Here is a 20,083-nt window from a genome sequence, read left to right as displayed (position 1 = left end):
ACTGCTTCAGGCCCCAGAGGTGGAAACAAAAGTGAGTTTTGGGGAGAGCAAACTTGGGGTCAATTCCTTCATTACCTGAAGCTGTTATTGGCAAATTAGCCCCCAATATGCAAATGGACCAAACTTATAAAAGTGTGAAACCTGTGACCCATCGTCCATTTTGGATGTAGGCCCCAGGGGCTTTGTCTGCCCAAAATGTACCTGAATGCCCTTCAATAAATATACCTGCTTTTTATTGCCTTAATTCTGTCTGGCCTCTGTTTTTAGGTAGCCTGAAAAGGCCTCACCCACCCCAGGTGATGCCATAAAACAGCGGTGTGGCACACCCAGCACAGAGCAGTTCTGGGGAAAGCACAGCCCCGGCCTCGCAGAGCCGCTCCAGCTCAGCTCTCGCAGCCAGATGAGTAAACCCTGGCAGCAACCATCACTCTTCACTGCCTGGGCTGGAAATACCTCAGGCTTCACCATAAATATTTGAGGACATGACAAGCAGCATTTTTCACACTCCAGAGGCACAGACTCCCAGGATCCCAATGCATCACCCTGGGAGCGTGGCCTCTCTGGCCAGAATTCCGGCTGTCTCGCCACCCTCAGCGCTCCCCCCGCCTGAATCCGTGCCAAAAAGCACTTAGCCTTGAATAAGTTCAATCATCTTCCTCCCAGCATCCCAGGATAACGTTTATCCTCTTTGCATTGTGTAATCCTCAGCATCAAAACAGTTCACCAATGTATTGTGTGGCATCATGCAGCTCATTAGCAGGCAAAATTAATACCCGAGCTGTAGGAAACCCCATAATCCCAGCAGGCTGTAGGAAATGCTGGGAGCTGGGAGAGGAACAGCAGCAGGAGGAGAAAGACAGCATTGAAGGGGCTGCTGAGGGAGGGAACACTGGGAAGACAAAGTGCAAATGGGGATGGGGTTGGGGATGAGGTTGGGGTTGGAATGGGGTTGGGATAAGGATGAGGATGGGGTTGGGATGGCGTATGCCAGGGCAATGGGTCCCCAGCCAGGTAATAATTGACATAGATTTAATGTATTTCAGAAGGCCATTAATAATATTTTTAAAGAAACCCATACTTTTAGACCCTAGTTTGTTACAGGTGGACTTAATTGGTCCTTTTACTTAAAACACCATCATCAGTGGCCAATTAAGAAACCACCCTTTGGTAAACAAATCTCCATAACACATTCCACATGTGCACAACAACAGGTGCAGCAGGTTAAGATAAGAATTGTTTCTCATTTTTTCTCTGATCTTCTCACAGCCTTCCCCAGAAAGGCTGGGACAGTTGTGTTTCTCTCTGTGACCAGAGAGCTGCTGCCACAGGGGATGAGGATGAGCTGCCCAGCCCTTGGGGACACAGGGCAAGAAACCAGAATTAAATCAGAAAAAGATTCACTGTGGGGCAACACTTCCCCACTGCATGTGGGGATTTTCTCCTCCTCGCTGTAAACCATGGGCAGAGTTCAATAAAAAATTCATGGGGATCATCCCAGGGTGTGTTGTGGCCAGAAGGGAAGTTGTGACATCCTAAGCAGCAAATGAGCCTGTGTTTGAGGGACACAGGAGGGCAGCTGGGGTCAGCACTTCCTGCCATGGTTTGCAGTCAGAACAATCTCAACAATCTCGTGGTGCCACCGGATTTTTTTTTTTTTTTTTTTTTTTTTTTTTTTTTTTTTTTTTTTTTTTTTTTGTGTGGAAAAGTTTTATTCCCCTGTATTGCTACCTAGATCACAAACAAAGAGTTTACAAATTCTTTAATAAAAATAACCTCCCACTGCAGTCAGCACAGAAAGATGTTCCAAGGGAAATACATTATGGACACAAATTCCTAAATATTCTAAATATTTTCACCACTGCAGTTGTTCCACTCCTAGAAAATGCCACCTCAATTTTTGGGAAGTAAGGTGCCCCAGCTTTTGAAACAGGGATAGGTAGCATCACCCAAGGGCCTGGAGGGATGGGCCAGAAAAATTTCAAGCAGGTGTCAAATCTTCTAATTCCACCTAGTTTTTAATTATTTATTTTTATAATTGATATTTTCCCCTTTCTTGTGTGTGTCTGTGCCTGGGGAGTCATCCCAGCACAATTCCCAGCACATGGATGGGCAGAACACAGCCATGTTCTGAATGTCAGAATTCCACAGGTCACAAGCAGAGGGAAATGAATTCCTGGATGTTATTGGTATCAAAAGGGAGAGGAATTTCTCCTCCTGCTCTCCTGGCTCTGTGCACTCCTGAGCTCCCAAATCAGCAGTGACACTCAGCAAAAGCTCTGCAGAAGGAAATAATCTGTATTTTTCTGCTCTATTGGGTTCTGCAGGGCTGCTGAGTTTTCTTGGCTCACATAAGAATCAACCATCAGGGAAGGAAAATGAAAAGGGGAGGAGTACAAAGTGAGGAGCAGGGAGGGAAAATCCCCCACAAGGGACACAAAACCACTGCTCCAGAGGATGCTGAGTCCTGCTGGAGAGCCCCAGATATTCTGTAAAAAACGAACCAAACTCCCTGGATTTCAGGAGCTGCTCCCCTGTGCACCTTTGACCACTGCACCACTTCAGGAAATCTCTCATTCCCCCTGGAAAACAACACAGAATTCCCTGTATTTCCTGTATTTCTGTGATACAATTTCTGTATTTTCCAGTGCTATCCAGCCTGGCAAGGAGGAGCTGATCCCAGTTTCCCCAGTCAAAGCCCCGTCTTTGGCACTGGGGTGAGCAGGTCCAGCCCAGCATCCACAGAGAGCCCAAAATCCCTGTGGCACCACCAGGAATTACTGAGCTTCTTGGAGCCCACCTGGGGCCCGAGACTGAGGCTCATTTCTATATTCTGTCTTTTCCAAACTTCCACATCTCCCATCCCTTCCCTGCCTTTGCTGCTGCTGCTGCTGCTACAGAATCATGGAATCCTTCAGGTTGGAAAAAGCTTCTAAAATAACAAATCCAACCATCAGCCGTGGCCTCAAGTGCCACCTCCACGCAGTTTTTGAACACTTCCAGGGATGCTGGCACCTTGGGCAGCCCATTCCAATGTTCCCCAAGCCTTTCCATGAAAAAACTCTTATATCCAACCTAAGCCTCCCCTGGGCACAACTCAGGCCATTTCCTCTCACCCTGTCCCATGATTCCAGAAGAACCAGCAGAGAGGGAAGGTTGTTTGCTCTTTATTTCAATACAGGTTTCATCTCCTTTTGCACATTTTGGGAGCAGGTGATTCTGGGCATCCCAACAGGGTCAGTTTTCCAAGATTTCCTCAAACAGGCAATCCCAGGAGCCAAACCCACTAAATCAACTTTGTTTAATTGAAACAGGAAGGGGGTTGGTGCCAGAAGTCTCCATTGCAGGAGCTGGAGCTGATGCTGTCCCTGGGATGTGATGGCTTTGTGTCCTTGAGTGAAGCTCTATCCTATGGAAGTCAACTTCTCCACGCCTTTCTCCATGCAGAAACACAGGCAAACACAGGCAAACAATATTTCTCTCTCTTTTTTTTTTTTTTTTTCCTTTTTTCTGTTGTGCTGTCTGGGCTTTTGGCTGCAGACCACACTGACAATAGTCTCTGCTTTCTGAGGGCCTTTCCTTTTTTCTGGTGTCTTCTTATCTCCATTCAGACACAGAATCATGGAATGGTCTGGGTTTGAAAGGACTTTAAAGCTCATCCCATCCCACCCCCTGCCATGGCAGGGACACCTCCCACTCTCCCAGGCTGCTCCCAGCCCCAATGTCCAACCTGGTCTTGGACACTTCCAGGGATCCAGGGGCAGCCACAGCTGCTCTGGGCCTCTCCACCCTCACTGGGAAGGATTTTTATGCATTTTATACTTCTTTCCTTCCCTGCTCAGCAGCTCCAAGCCCACCAGGAGCTCTCTGCTCCACACCTGTGCTGTGATGTTTATTTCCTCAGCCTCTCCCCAGGAATTATTCCAGGCAAGGATGTCAAACCTCTCTGTGAAACAGAAATTAAAAGCTCCCCTCTGTGAGGAAGATTTTTTCATCCTCACCATTAACAAAGGGAATCCTGCACAGAGCTGTGTTTTTATGAGGAGATACACCTTTATATAATATTCATATTATGCCCCAAGCAACAGGAGGCTTTCAAGAGAGTCAGACAGAGGTCTCCAGCTCCTGCTCACCAAACCCCTTTGATTCCAGCACAAAGGAACAGGAGCCTGCAGGATTTTGGGTTGGTTTGAATCCCACTGTGGAACAAGGGAGATGAGGCACCTAATGAACCACACTCAGCCCTGTTGGGGTAACAGGGGCAAATCAGCCGAAAATCAGCCGAAAATCAGCCATCAGACAAAGCCTCTGATACACCAGGATGCCCTATAAATGGATTTGTTCAATTTTTAATGGCTTTGGTCAGTTATTGATCAATTATAAATGGCTTTGTTCAGTTATTTATCAGTTATAAATGGCTTTGATCAGTTACCAATTGTGATGATTATTCCTGCAAATAATCATTTTGCAGGAATAATCATCACAGGAATAATCAATAATCACCTGAAGGGTGTGACACAGCCTCACCCACAGCCCTCTCCCTTCTTCAAACACTACTGCACTGCTGCCCACAGCCTGTGCTTTGAGGAGGAAAATGATAACAAAATAATACAAATCAGCATTCATATGTTCTTTGGAAAAGACTTTCTCCAGTCACTCTAAAAAGGCAGAGGAAAGGTGCAACACTGAAGGACTTTTACCACACAGCAGCAACAATTCATTTTTTCTTCCCCTGCTGCCAAGAGGCAGAAAAAAAAATCCAGATTTTAATACATCTCTATGATCTGAATCACCTCAGTACAGAATGAGGTGCCAAAGTCTGAGAGCTTTCTAGTCCTGGAGTGTGTTAATTCCAGATCACATCTCCCCAGATGCTGGGAGAGTTCCAGCTTCAGACTTGGCACCTTGATTCCTGCAAAAGTCCAAAACTCAGCTGCAACAAACACCAAATCCCTGATTGACCCCTGGGGTTTGAACATCAAGGGACCAGCATGTCCCCAAATCCAGACACTGGCTCAAGCAGGCAGAGATCAAACAAACAAAACAAATCAACAGAAAAATGAAACACAAGAAAACAAAGAAACATCACCAAAAAAAAAATCCCAAACCAGAGATCTTTTAATTGCCTTGAGTTTGAGCTTCCCCTTTCCCCAGCCTGCACAATAGCATTATCCACATTTCCATGTCACACTCCAGCATGTTATTGGCACCAGCAGGTTCCTGATGGCTTTTCAAAGTAGCACAGAAGTGTTGGCTGCACTGCCCCAAATCAGTCTAATTCCCCACAAAAGTTCACTTCACTCTTGGGTCTGGATTCAGCATCATCTCAGTGCAGGGTTTTTCACCAGCCTGTCCCCCCCACCCTAGGGCTGTACAGAAATATCCCCCTTCAAGGAGAGGACACAGTGGGATATGTGGGAAGTGGAAACACCCATCTCTCTCAGCAATATCCCCCCAGTGCTAAAATCAACACATCTTCCCTTTTAATATCCAGATGGGGATAGAAATTCATGAGTGCCTTACCCTGATAAGACGCCCAGCACCAAGTTGAGCATGAAGAAAGAGCCAATGATGATGAGAGGGATGAAGTAAAGCCAATTCCAGGTATTTCCTGCAGCGTCGTTTGTCTGGAAACAAAGGGAAAAGGGAGAGACAAACACAGGTATTATTTCACCTGGGAAAGAAAACACCACCCAGAACTTGCAGGGCAGAGGAGATTCCCCTTGGAATTCCATGGGAGTATCCACCACTGATGTCCTGGTCAGTCCTGCTGTGTTCACCAGCTGAAATTCCAGCCAAAGATCTGATTGTCCCAACATTCACACCATGGTTTTTCCTCTCTAGTTCTAGTGTGGAGATCCGTCTGCTGTCTCTGTCAATGACCTGATGAGGGGATGGAGTTCACAGGTGACACCAGGCTGGGTGGGATGTGCATGTGCTGGAGGGCAGCAGGTCCTGCAGAGGGGTCAGCCCAGGGTGGATCCATGGGGTCACACCATGGGCTGAGTTTCAGCAAGGGTCCTGTCCTTGGGTCACAGCTCCAGGCTGGGGCTGGAAAGCTGGGAAAGGGCCTGGGGGTGCTTTAACAGTGGCTGGACATGAGCCCAGGTAGGCAAGAGGCCAATGGCACCTGGGCTGTCCCAGCCATGTGTGTCCAGCAGGACCAGAGCAGTGACCACCCCTGTGCTGGGGCACCTCAAATCCTGTCTCCAGTCCTGGGCTCCTCAAGAAGGACCTTGAGGGGCTGGCGTGTGTCCAGGAAAGGGAATGGAGCTGGGGAAGGGGCTGGAGCCCCAGGAGAGGCTGAGGGAGCTGGGAAGGGGCTCAGCGTGGAGAAAAGGAGGCTCAGGGGGGACCTTGTGGCTCTGGACAGCTCCTGACAGGAGGGGACAGCCAGGGGGTTGGGCTCTGCTCCCAGGGAACAGGGACAGGAGGAGAGGGAACGGCTCAGGCTGGGCCAGGGGAGGTTTAGAGTGGATATTAGGGAAAATTCCTTCATGGAAAGGCTGCCCAGCCCTGGCACAGCTGCCCAGGGCAGTGGTGGAGTCCCATCCCTCGAGGGATTTCAAAGCTGTGTAGGGGACATGGGTCAGTGCTGGGGGAACAATGACCTTAAAGACCTTTTCCAACCTAAACAATTCCACAGCTCTAGGCTGACCCTGCTGCAGGACCAGAATCCATTTTTAGGTGGCCTAACCCTGTGCAGGCTCTCTGCAGCAGCCTCCTCCCTCCCCAGCTCGGCTGTAACTCCCAGCACCACATTTCCATCTGAATGCAGCTACTCCAGCAGGGAACCACAGCCTTCCCTAAAGCTGGGCTGCAGTTCAGCCCAAAATCTGCTCACACCCAGACAAGGAGTCTGCAAGAAACCCAGGATCTCTGGAATATGGAATTCCACATCTGCTCACTCAGCACCTCAGGCTCCTGCCAGCCAAACCCACCCTGAGCAGGCAGCAGTGGCAGATGAACAGGAGGGGAGGGTGGTGCAGTTTATGACAAAGTTTCTGCATTCATCAGCCACGAGGGAGCTCTTTGGGGAAGTGCTGAACAGGAAAATGCCACATGGCCATTGACAGAATCCCAATGCTGAGGAAAATGCAAATTCCTCTCTTGTGCAGGAAGAATGCAGCAATCTGAGGATATGATGTTGGGTGGAAGGAAAAGGAGAAGGGGAGCAAAAAGGAAAGTAAAGACCTAAACACATTCTTCTCATCCTTCTCCCTCCTCCTGCAGAGGGTAAAAAAAACCCAGGAACCCTGAGCTCACCTCCCTGCCCAAAGGCAGAGAAAAGCTCAAACACCACCTGGCAAAAGCAGCATTAATTCTGATATTGGCACTTTAACATATTATCTGTGATGCTTTTTGGTCACTCTCCCCAGTCATATTCCCAAGAGCAATTCTGCTTGCAGGATTAACAGAAGAAAATGCTTTAAATGTGCCTTACCTCAGCCATGCATGTACCTGGCGCCACCTCAAAAGTTTCTATATAAGAAGTCACCCAGTGAACAGGTAAAACCTACATCACAGCATTTCTGACAGGTGATAAAATTTATTGCACTGATACAAGTAAATTCTTGCATTCTCCTTGTCTTTCTGCAGAGGGTAAAGAAAACCAGGAACCCTGAGCTCAGCTCCCTGCCCAAAGGCAGAACCCCAAAAAACTGCTCTCAAACACCAGCTGGCAAAAACTGTGTTCATTCTCACTGATATTGGTACCTTTAACTTATCTGTGCTGCTTTTGGCCAGTATTTCCAATCATATTTCCAAGAATAATTTTGCTTGCGGGACTCAGAAAAGGAAGCCCTTTCAATGTGTTTTACCTCAGCTGTGCACATACCTGGTGCCACCTCAAAAGTCTCTGTATGAGAAGTCACCCAATGAACAGCAAACCCCAAACTGTCAGAGTATTTCTCAAAGGTGATAACTTTTATAACATTTATATATTGATGCAGGGAGCCCCCAGCCAGGGAATAACATGCTCTGACTCCATGATTCAGAATGCTGAACAATTGCTTTTTTAAGTTATATTACACTACATACTATACTATATACTATACTACTAAACTATACTATACTAAAGAAAAACCTGTGATCCTTCCCAGACAGTCATGACACAGCTTTGACCCAATTGGTCAACCAGTCCAAACAACCCTAGCAGAGTCCAATTAACAAACTCCTTCAGCAAACAATCTCCATAACACATTCCACATGTGCCAAAGAACAGGCGCAGCGAATAGAAAGAAGAATTGTTTTCTCTCTCTCTGAGCTTTCTCACTGCCTTCCTCACGAAAAATCCTGTGAGAGAGAATTATGTCTCTCTCTGTTCAGAGAATGTGAATACCACAATTTATATATAACATTTATATCACTGACACAAGTAAACACCCCTGGGGTTTGTTAATAGGGTGCATGTCTGCACAAATCCTTCCTCCAGGATCAAACACGAGACCAGCATCTCCCCAAATAGCAAACACCACTCAGGAATGGCTGTGTCAGTTGATCAGTGACTCAGAGGACAGGAACGGGCACTCAGCAACCTCACCACAACCCCCCCACTCAAGGCAGAACCACCATGTGAGGGACAAATGGATGTGAGGAGAAACAGCCCACAGCAGAAATGGAGGGAAGGCTCTGAGCTGCCCAATTAGGGTTTTGAAGGCCTTTGGAATACCTGACATCCCACCCCAGCTCTTCATTCCCTGGTTTGACTTCCCATTCTTCTCTCTCTTTGCTTTCAGCTCTCTCCTTGCCCTGTTCTGCCCTGCACCTCTGCAGATGGGCTCAGAAGGAACAGGGAAACTCATCCTCAACACTTCCTTCCCAATATGAGGGAAAAAGGAGCCAATGATGATGAGAGGGATGAAGTAAAGCCAATTCCAGGTGTCGCCTGTGGCATCATTTGTCTGGAGACAGAGAAAAAGGAGGAGTGGGGAAGTGCCTGGGGCAATTTCATAATTTGGGTTTTATATTTAGGGGCTGTTCTTCAGCTCTCATCTGGTCAATCAAACAGCTCTGCAGCAGATCCCATCCAGGGAGGGTTTGATGGGTCCCTTCCAGCTCAGGACATTCCACGGTTCTGCGAGGCTGGGAATGCTGTCAGCAAGCCAAGGGGGGCTGGAGAGCCCATGGGGGGGGAGCTGGAGGAAGGAACAGATGGGAGAAGGGAAAACCACATAAACATGCAAAGGGAGTGCAGCGGGTTCGCTGCTGCCAAACGATCGTTTATCATTTATTTCTCCATTTGAAGCCCAAACTTGGCGACAGATCCACAATTCCATGCCATGATCAAAGCCCTTAAAAACGAAATGTGTTGAAATACAACCAATTACCCACCCTTCCCTGAGCATTTGCTGGGTTACCTCCTGCTCAGGGCAGGGCAGGGCTTGGCTCTGTTTGCTCTGCCTGGCTTACAAGGATCCAGGACAAATTCCCCTTTGGATATGGTGACAAACACCAGGCAAAAGTGGTGACAAAGTGCTCCTGAGAAAGCAGAGCCTCCTTGGATGTGCAGCACCTTTCCCAGTGCTCCCAGGTATGATAGATGAGGAATGCGATGGTTGACTCTCACAATTAAAAGGCAAATATCCTGTATATATGTTAGGAGAAGTATTATAAATTTATAGTTATTTTATAGATTTATAGTTATGTTTTATCACAATTAAAAGGCAAATATCATGTATATATGTTAGGAGAAGTTTTATAGATTTATAGTTATGTTTTACCCCCCCCCTTGCATTGTTGTCAGGGGTTGCCTGGGTTTGGGACATTTGGGCAGGGTTGGCTCATTACTATGGCAACAGCTGACCTCCAAAAAAGATGTCAGCAAGTGATCTCCACCACTGGACAGGGAGGAGGAGTCGATGGACAGAACTTGGTGGGGGATGAAGGGTTAAAAAGCAAAACCTCCACTGTGTGGGTGAGCACATGGTGGGAAAAATCCTCTTCTCCCCATGCTGTAATATTGTGTCTATTCAGCCTTCTGTTGTATTTTTTGATAAGGTTCCAATAAACCTTTTAAATGTTTTGGGAGTCTCATTTCTCACACAAGCGAGCTGGAACCCAAGCACAGGGTACAGCCCCAGCTCTGCCACAGGGAGAGGCTTTAATGACTCAAAACCTGTTTGCTGCCAGGAAAACCAAACTCCTTCCTCCAGGGAAAGCCCCCAGAGTCTCACAGGCAGCTCTGTCTGCCCTGAGCCCTTCATCCACAGAGCCACTGAGCTCCAAGCTCACTCATTAAGCAGGAGGAGCCAAGAGATCAAATCAATTTTTATGTTCCAGCTACAACATTTACTGCTGTAACGTCTGGCTGTCTGTCACTGCCACTTGTGCTCACAGAGATGTAACAGGAGGGCAAGAGAAATTAAGTACTCAAAACAACGTGCCAGAATTACAGCCAGAAATTCAGGAGGAGCTCACAGGGGTCTTTCACACTGCTCCTGAGCCTTCTGGTTAAAAATAGCAATAGGGCTCTTCACATGCACCCCCGGAGCAGTGCCCACACCCGGCCCCAGGAGTGCCCTGGGCACTGAAAGATCCACGTCCCCTAAATGTGACAGCACAAGGCTCCCACAGCCGCACAGAGGGAAACTGAGGCAGCTGAGGGGCACTTTCAGGGCCACAGTGATCTCCACCTCAAACATCTAAAGCTCACACAAACTCTGCACCCCTGGAGTGCTCTTCCTAACAGTCTGAGCCCTGCTCAGCCCCCAGCTGCTCCCACCCCTGACTTGGAACTGGTAGCAGGACGCACCCAGCATGGTAAAATACCAAATACCCTGGATGCCTTGTGCAGGCTGCCCTAGGACAGAGACTGGAGAGAACTACAGAATAAAGCAGGGATTTATTAAAAGGATATCCTCCATGGATCCACCTTGGGCAGCACAAGAGCCCAGCCAGGGCTGCACCCAAGATGAACCAAAATGGTCACAAAATGCACGAGCGCTCACGGGGTCTCTCCCTGGGATCAGCTCTGCTCCATTTGCAGATTGCAGTTCATTGTCCAATTCCAGCTTTAGCCCATGCAGTCCCATCCTGCTTGTTTTTCTCTCTCCAGCCCACGTTGTTTGTGCTCCTGGGCCTGAGATTTGGATCATTTGTCCTTGGTCCCCAGCTAGAGCAGGAATTGTTTTGTCTCCCTGCTCTGTGCAGAGCTCACCATCCCCTGATATGAAGCCCAGACCCACACACTAAAGCAGCACAGAATTTGAAAAAATAGAAAAGCTAAAACCTGAGGCATCACCCAATTCCTAAACCCCCAAAAGCATCTCTCCAACTTGTTCCGGGTGACTCTGCTCCATTGGCCACCCTGGAGCTGCTGTCCCTGCTGGGTGTCACACGACAGCCTTTGTATGGTCACTCCCTATTGATGTCTTTTGGGGATATCTAAAAACAGAAGCAAGGCAAAATTAAGGCAATAAAAAGCAGGTATATTTATTGAAGAGCATTCAGGTACATTTTGGGCAGACAAAGCCCCCGGGGCCTACACCCAAAATGGACGATGGGTCACAGGTTTCACACTTTTATAAGTTTGGTCCATTTGCATATTGGGGTTAATTTGCCAATAACAGCTTCAGGTAATGAAGTCATTGACCCCAAGTTTGCTCCCCCCAAAACTCACTTTTGTTTCCATCTCTGGGGCCTGAGGCAGTGAGGTGTCCTTGATTGCCAGGCCTGGAGAGGAATTGCTGTGTCTGCCCAAAATGGGAAAGCAGCAGCTCACACTGTGTGTGGAGTGTGGAGTTACACACTAAAGAACTGCAGGGTTACAAATATATGGAATATATAAAAGCTCAAATCCTAGGGGATCACTGTATTGGCTCTGAGCATCCAGGAGCTCTCTCCTCCCTCTGTGCACAGTGCTGGTGTCCCCAGGCAGTGACAGCAGAGCCGTGCCTCAGGGTGCAGGGATCTGGGGGGGAATTTTGGTAGTTGTAGCAGACTCAGAAGCCAAAGGCTGCTGTCCTACAGGGGATTAAAGCCCTGAGCTGCAGAACAGGGCATTCTCCAGCACAGCACACAGCACTTCCCAGCAGCAGGCCTTTTGTGAGGTGTCCAAGAGCAGAGCAGGTCCAGGGCTAATCCTCACTTTGTGGCTCAGGCACACAGAGCTGCTCAGGCCCTGCTTCTCTGTGTTAACAAGGTGGCAGCTGTGTCTGGTTATTAATTCATTCCAAGATACCTTTTGAAACAATCGACTTGAAAGCAGCCAACTGCTGCTTGCACTGTGCTGCAGAGCCCAGAAATTCCCTTTTATCACCTCTCATGTACTTTCTTACAGCCCTGGCCATCACCCACCTTCCCAGGGCTGCTCCAAGGGGAGTTTCCTCATCCCTGGAAGTGCCCAAGGCCAGCTTGGAACAGGCTTGGAGCAATCTGGGCTACTGGGAGTGGTCCCTAGCCATGGTGGAGGTGGAAAGAGGTGATCTTTTCCAGCCCAAACCATGTGGGATTCTCTTTCTTGTTGCTGCAGGAGCAGCAGCAGCTCTGCTCCAGCCCCATCCCATCGCCAGGAAATGGCCATAAAAGCCTGACCTGCTCCAGCATCCTCCTCTCAGCCCATCCCCATCCCCTCACTGCCTCCCCAGGGTCTCTGCCTGTTTTTGGCTCCTTGCTCCCAGTCCCCAGGGAGCCTCAGGGCTCACCAGCTCATCCCCAGCTCCCAGTGCTGACTCTATCAAAGGGAGCAGGAGCTGCTTTGGGAGGGGAAGGAACATCACATAAAATAACCTTTAGTGTTAAAGACAAACAATTAAGGGGCTGCTACATAAATGTTTCCTGAGTGGGGGTCAATAACAGGATTTAATTGGACAGATACAGCCAAACACCACAGACCATTTGCTTTTACTGTGCTTTTAATCAAAATACAAAATACAGCACACCTAGTTTTACTCATTGAATCTAATCAATGGCACAGCCTGACTTATTCAGGGCAATTAAAGGGTAATATTCCCTTAGTTAAGTGTTTTTGCATTGAGAACTCTCAGCTGTCTTGGAGAGATGAACTCTCTTCACCCTCTGTCTGATGTTTCACAACTCTCTTCCTCACCATTTCTGATAATTAGCAAAGCTATTTACAGGTGATTTATTTCTATCTGCTCCTATTCTTACATTTAAATGAACACAGAAATTATTAAGAATAAAATAAAAAATATTACAAGCATGTACAAGAGCACCTGGAACCTGCCTTACAATGAAAACAGAAAGAGGAAAAAGCCTTTTTTTAGAAAGTCTTCCATCTTTTAAACTTTCTGTAGCCTTTCTGACCCAGAAACACCATTGAACCCTGCACTGAGGAGCCTCTGCTGCAATCCCCACCCTCCCAGAAGGCGAAATTGGGTCATAGCCAGGTGAAAGGTGAGCTGCTCCCACATTCCCCACCAGAGCAGTGAGAGAAATCCCAATTCTCAAGTGTTGACCTGTGGATGCTGAGAACTGGTCAGAGACAAAAGTCAGATTAACTTTCCCAGGCATTGCTCTGTGAAGTTTTGTGAATGTTCAGAGAAGGAATTAAAGCAATTCTTAATATTTGCAGCTGGTGTTGTTTTCTCCTAAGATGTTTACAAGATGGTGTTGTGCCTAATTAGCCAATGGCATGAGAGGTGTTGATTGAGGACGATTCAGGTCTATCTGTATTGTAACTGTCTAGAAAAAGTGTGTGGTTTTTAAAATTGCATTTAGCCTTCTGAGACCTTGGTGCCTATGTGTCAATTTATTCACCTGTCTTCAATACAACAGTGACACTGGCCCCACGTGCTGCTCCAAACGAGCACCAGGATCTGCAGAAAGCCTTTCCCATCCCAGCTGAAATGCCATCTGGGCTCGAATCCAGCCCGAACTCTCTGGATTCTGACTCTCAGATGTTCCAGCCCATTTTTGGGAGCATCTGGTGCTCAGCTCTGCAGGGCTTCCAGAGCCAAATTCAGCTGGCACATGAATGTCCCCATTGACACCCCAGGGCTGTGCCACCCACGGGTGGGATGTAGCAGAGCCTGGGCTGCTCTGTGGGAAGGATAAAACTGGAATGGGCTGCATTCCCAGAGGGAGAGCAGGCCCATCTCCAGCAGCCCTGGAGCTTCAGAGGAAAACTCCAGCCTTGTGCAGGATCCCTGCTCCAGCAGAACCACAGCTGGCACTGCAGGAGGGCTGAGCCCCCATCGGATGGGACTGTGCCACCACCCTGACACACAGGGGTCAGGGCTATTCTGCCTCTGGCAGTGGTTTTTGTTTTCTTTTTTTTTTGTTTGTTTGTACCATTGCATTTGTATTTTAATTTTCCTAGTGAAGAACTGTTATTCCTGCTCCCATATTTTTGCCTGAGAGCCCCTTAATTTCAAAATTATAACAATTCAGAGCGAGGGGGTTACATTTTCTACTTCAGGGGAGGATCCTGTCTTCCTTAGCAGACACCTGGCTTTTCAAACCCAGACAGGCCCTAATGAAATTAGTGGCTGGTCCAAAAGCTGCCCTGAGTGCAGCAAGATGGGGTTGGGTTGGGGTTCAGAGCTTCCCCCACCTGGGGTCAGTGGGGTGAGGTGGGTCAGAGCAGGTGCCGCTGATCAGAGAGGGAGGGAATTAAAGTGGAAGAGCCCCCAAAGAGCTGAAGGGGGATGGGGAGCTAAGCTCAAACACCAGTTCTTAGGATTTTAACCTGCATATGTCTTCTGTGAGGAAAACCCCTCAGCTGGAGGTTTCTATGGCTGGAAGTGGGATGGACAGGATTTCAGGGGCCTCTAAACTTCATGCAAGGTGCAGACAACAATTTGAGACTGGAGAGACAGCCTTATGCTGCACCAGGGGAAGTTTAGGCTGGGAATTATGAACAAACTCTTCACTGAAAGAGGGATTGAGCACTTGAATGGAGTCACTGTCCCTGGAGGGGTTTAAAAATCACTGCATGTGACACTCAGGGCCATGGTGTCACTGACAAGGTAGTGTTAGGTCATAGGTTGAGATCATCAAGTCCAAAGGTGTTTTCCAACCCAGTTCTGGGTTTCTGTGATCTGATCTCCTCCTAGAGCACATCATAACTGTGCCTTTGGGGGGGTTGGACACCAGGGAAGATCCCATGGCAGAGGAAGCATTTCCTGGGAGCCCTTTGGGATAGGGTCAGCAGTTGTAGGAAAAGTCCTCAGAGAGTCCCCAGTGGCCTCTGTCCTCCCCTCACACCAAAGCCCTGACAAAGCCTGAACTCTGGGAAGAGACCCCAAACCCCTGCACATTTACCCTCAAATCCAGGCTCCTGAGAAGATCCTCTCTCTTTGAGGTCTTTGAGCTACTCCACTCCTCTTTTTCATTTTCACACACACCTAGATCATCTCCCCCTTTAGGATTCTCATTTTCCACCTTTTATTTCCTCTGACAGGACTCACAAAGTGCCAAAGAAGAGTGAAGGGTGATACAATTCCCTCAAATACACCAATCCAGAGCTGGGCTTTCCTCTGAAAGCATCCAAATGCATAAAATCAACACAAATACAAGAAGACTCTGGGTGAAATCCTCAAAGCTGGCAGCATTTTAATTTTGCACAATAGCAGTAGATGTAGGAACACATTTTAACTGTAGTTGTTGCAAGCAATATTAATGTTAATTCAGCCAAGTTTAAAGAGAAGCAAATCCTCCCCTTTGTTTTTCCCCTTCTGCAGAGCTGGGGAGGCTGAAAAAGCAAAACCACTGCTGTTTTATGCCTTGATCCAAAGGCTTATGGCACCAATATATCAATACATAAATATGCTAACAGGGTTTCTTGATAAAAAATTAATTCTTTCCCCAGCTAGCATGAACTCACTGAGCTGCTTTATTCATGAGCCTGCCTGGCACTGGGAAAGCTCTGCCATTGTCAAAAATAACAGGCTGGCCAAGGGACTCTACCATTTTTAATGTTTTTATTTTGATTTTGTAGCCTCTCCTCCCTTTCTTTTATTTTTAAACAGCTGTGGGCTTGAATTATGGATGGAAACTCGTTGCAGACTGCTCCTGGTGGGGACAGGTGAGGCACGTTCAGGGTGAGGAAGGGCAGGACACTGCCTGGGCTTCTCCAGAGGAAGTTTTACCCCAGCAAACACCTGCCCAGCTCCTCTCTGAGCCCCACGGGGCTCTTATCTGGAAGATAAGGAGGATTTCAGGCCAGGTTAGATGAGGTTTGGAGCAGCCTGATCTGGTGGAAGCTGTCCCTGTCCTCAGCAGGGAGGCTGGAACCAGATGATCTTTAAGGTCCCTTCCAACCCAAACCATTCTGTGGTTCTCTGAGGATGTATTTCTCACATTTTACCACAAATCTAAAAGCCACAGAGCTCATGAGACCAAGTAATTCCAGCATTTCACAAAATGGGACTCAAGCTGAGATGCTGCAGGAGCAGCAGGTTCAGCCAGCAAAACTCCAAATATTCTGATTCCCACCAGCAGTGCCTCAGTCACCCATCTTCAGGTTTCTCTGAGCACACAGGACTTGCATTTTCTGGGAAGGGGCACAAGGAGAGCACAGGAGCTCTTGGGCTTGGGTGGTGCAGTTGGAGGGAGCACCTTGAAAAACAAATTGTGCTGCTGAGCTTGGAGTTCTTATCAAGCACAAATCATTCATTGAGAGAATTCCTGTGTGAGTCAAGCTGCACTTGGAGGAAATTCAGCACTCTCTGGACATGCTGTTCTTATCTGCAAAGGCTTCAGGTGTCTGAAGAGCCAAAGCTGTCCCCAAATGTGCTCTGAAAGTCATGAGAAGGGAGAAATATTCCCAGGTATAAATGTATAAACACAGACATAGATTTAGAGCCCTGCTCTCTCTGGCTGCTCAGGGACACAGGAGATTTTCTGTGTCTGCATTCAGACCCACACAGAGATTTGCTGGTCTAGTGAGCAGATGCAGAATAAACTTTTCCTGCCACTCAGCAGTCCCTGGGCCCTGCAGCCCCTTGGTCAGCAGTGACAGAGAGCAATTCCCAGAGCAACACAGCAATCCAATACTCCAGCATTTGCTGCTTTGAGCAGAGGAAACTGTGGGGCAAGGCCCAAAATCATTGCAAATAACAAGAGCCCTAAGGATAATGCACAGGCTTCCTCATCATCCTAATGCAGATCCAGACTCTTCCTGATTTTCCCTCTAAACATCATCAGCAAAGATTCCCAAGAAGTTTCCAGTAGCAGAAAATTGGTTGAATGAATTAAAGCCTTGATTCAATGGTATAAAATGATAACCAAAGGCTGATGCACACCTGCAATCTCCAGCAGAGGACTGGGAATGAGCAGAGTATCGATTTATTTAGGTTAGTCCACCTTCTCATTCTTATCTTCTAATGAGACACCTCCAGCAGTTCAGCTTTTTCTTAATTATGAGCAAAAAATATCCTTGTCAATAAATCTAAAGCTCAGGAGCTGGAGCTGAGAGCTCAGTCACGCAGAACTGAGAGCACAGCAAAGCCCCCAGGCCCAAGAGCCCTTTGTCAATGCAATCCCTACTCAGAACAAAATTCCAAAGGTCTTTTATCCCTCCCATTTCCCTGCGTCAGACAAAACAGAACAAAAATATCAGTTGGGCATGATCCTCTCATCTCCTTCTAAAGACATTTCACAAAGTTTTGTGATGACATTTTAAATAAAAAGGACTCTCTGCTCTAGGAAAGAAAAAAAAGGTTTTTCCTAACAAAAGCCTTGCCAAGTTGTTCCAAATTTGAATAAGAACTGCCTGTGAAATTCCAAATTGAAGTGTGAAAATATTTACTACTGTGTATATTCATTAAGCCTGTAAAAAATGATGAGCCCAGCTCAAAGCTACTCCTCTCTGGATTCCAGGAGGAGGAAACAACCTGGGAACACAGATGAACAGCAAAAGTTTTGCCACAGACCAGTTAAACAAACCAGCTCCAGAAGGGACAGAGACACCCAGGATTTTTTCTGGGATGAGCGGCTTCCCAGAGCTCCTGGGTGATTTTCCTCCCCTGCAAGGGCTGGATTTTAGAATCATAGAATATTTTGGGTTGGAAGGGATCTTTAAACCCATCTCATCCCTCCCCCTGCCATGGGCAGGGGCACCTTCCACCATCCCAGGCTGCTTCAAGCCCCAACGTCCAACCTGGCCTTGGACACTGCCAGGGATGGGGCAGCCACCACCTCTCAGGCAATCTGTTGCTTTTTCTCCAAAAGATAAAGTTCCTGGCACAACAGAGGCTTTAAAAAGAAATTTATAACCCATTTTTCTCCCATATCTTTGCCTGAGAGCCCCTTAATTTGAAAACTGTAATAATTCAGAAGGAGGAGGCTTACATTTTCCATTTCAGGGGACGCTCCTGCCTTCCTTAGCAGACACCTGTCTTTCCAAACCAAGACAACTGCAAAATCAAGTGAAACCTCCACTTTGGGTTTTCTCAGACCCATTCTGTCACTCTGTGTCACTGCAGCCCCTGGTGCAGCAGGGATGGCAGAGCACTGGCATGATCTTAAAGCACCCAGCTGCCTTTTTCATCCTGGGCAGGAAAGCAATTGTCAGGCACGTTCAGGGCTGTTTGTACCCTTGCTGCTTTCATGCTGTTGAGCTGCAAGTGGATTTCTTCAGCTGGAGGTTTTTTTCTTGGCAAGCCCCCACAGTTAACGCTGCTGTTTGGAGAGGTTTTGCTGCTTTTCAGAGAGCAATTGCTGCCTTGAAGAGACTCTTGAAGTTTGTCTGATGTATGTCACTCTCCTGCTATATATCTGAAATGTCTCCTATTAAACCTGGAGGTGGCCACCCCGCAGTCATTTGGAATAAATCTTCCCTGAGACATTAAATAAACGCCAGAAGATTCAGAGAGGTGCTTCAGCTCCTGCTCAGCCTCACACATTTGCTCAAGGGCTGTTCTGAGCAGGGTGATTTTCTGGAGCAGGGCTGAACTGTCTCAATCCTCTCGGGCTCGGAGGGAATGCCCACATGGGCACGGGGTCAGCCAGGCTGTGTTCCCAGATGGATGGAGACCCAGGCGTGGGCACAAACGTGCAGCACTCTTGGCATTTAAATATTCCGAAGCCATTCCAGCCTTAGGCTTGCTCCACACATTTCCTATTCCAGCATCTTTGGGTTTCTGTAAACCTTTCAAAGGAGGAGGCAGGCAAAGCCTGCATCCCTTAAAAGAGCTGGGAATTCAAACAGGGCCTGCAGCCCTCCAGAACCCAGGAGGAAAACAGGAATAATGGGCAGAATTGGGACTGGTGTAGGATTCTTGTACTGACAGCTCACTCAGGATCCATCAGCTGTGCAGATTCCTCCTTTCGCCATGTCCTTTACCCTCACAGAAGCTTGTGCTGCTTGTTCAGTGCTCCACGACGGATTTTTCCTACAAATCCATGGACGCTCACACCAGTTTATTGCACTCCTGGACTGCTACACCCCACCAGGTCTCATTAGTAGCAAGTTTGTTACTCCAAAGCCTGGAGTGAGGATTCTCCCTGGGGAAAAGGAGTTGAGAAATCTACTCCATCTGCTGCTCAGGGGAGTTCAGACAAAAAGCTCCAGGGAGGGGTTAAAGGCACTGAGAAATTTGGATATTTGTACACAGATGGGTGGTAGGTGAATCTGTTTACACAAGAACTTCTGAAATTTGAGATGCTGAGATGTCTGTCACACACCAGTGATCAGCTAAGTGAATGAAGGCTGACCTAAAAGACTGATTTTTCTACATAATAATAAATCTGTCTGATAAAAAACCCACAGGTTATAACAACATAATGGAAGGGAGGAAGCTTAATCCAGCAGGAAACATGGATGAATGCACATCTCAACTGGCAAAATGTCTGTGTGCCAACAGCAGGGGTGTGAGGGGGTTGTGGGGGACACACAGGCCACCTGTGGGCTCTTGTGGCATTTACATTCTCTGAAAAAATTCTTTCACCCAGGGCTTTTCTCATGGGAAGTTGAAAGGCAGTGAGAGAGGCCTCAGAGAAAAAGAAAACAATTCTTATTTCATTTGCTTCTCCTGTGTTGTGCTCATGTGGAATGTGTTTGCAGATTGTTTAACCACAGCTGATTGTTTCATTGGGTTCTGCTGTGAGTTGTTTTCACTCTTTGGCCAATCAGGGCCAAGCTGTGTTAGGACTCTGGAGAGAGTCACCAGTTTTCATTATT

At 47.6% G+C, this 20,083-nt stretch overlaps 1 protein-coding gene across 1 annotated transcript in view; it reads right to left on the bottom strand.

Annotated features, from left to right (window-relative positions):
- LOC121336980 (voltage-dependent N-type calcium channel subunit alpha-1B-like) overlaps positions 1 to 20,083 on the bottom strand; it is a 289,393-nt gene that overhangs the window by 146,267 nt on the left and 123,043 nt on the right. Inside the window, 1 exon segment of the mRNA XM_041406692.1 lies at positions 5,521 to 5,624. Within this exon segment, the coding sequence (XP_041262626.1) occupies positions 5,521 to 5,624 (104 nt within the window).

The sequence above is a fragment of the Onychostruthus taczanowskii genome, unplaced genomic scaffold, assembly GCF_017590055.1.
Source record: "Onychostruthus taczanowskii isolate IOZ18803 unplaced genomic scaffold, ASM1759005v1 scaffold25, whole genome shotgun sequence".
Lineage (NCBI taxonomy): Eukaryota > Metazoa > Chordata > Aves > Passeriformes > Passeridae > Onychostruthus > Onychostruthus taczanowskii.
This window is presented reverse-complemented; position numbering and strand designations above follow the sequence as displayed.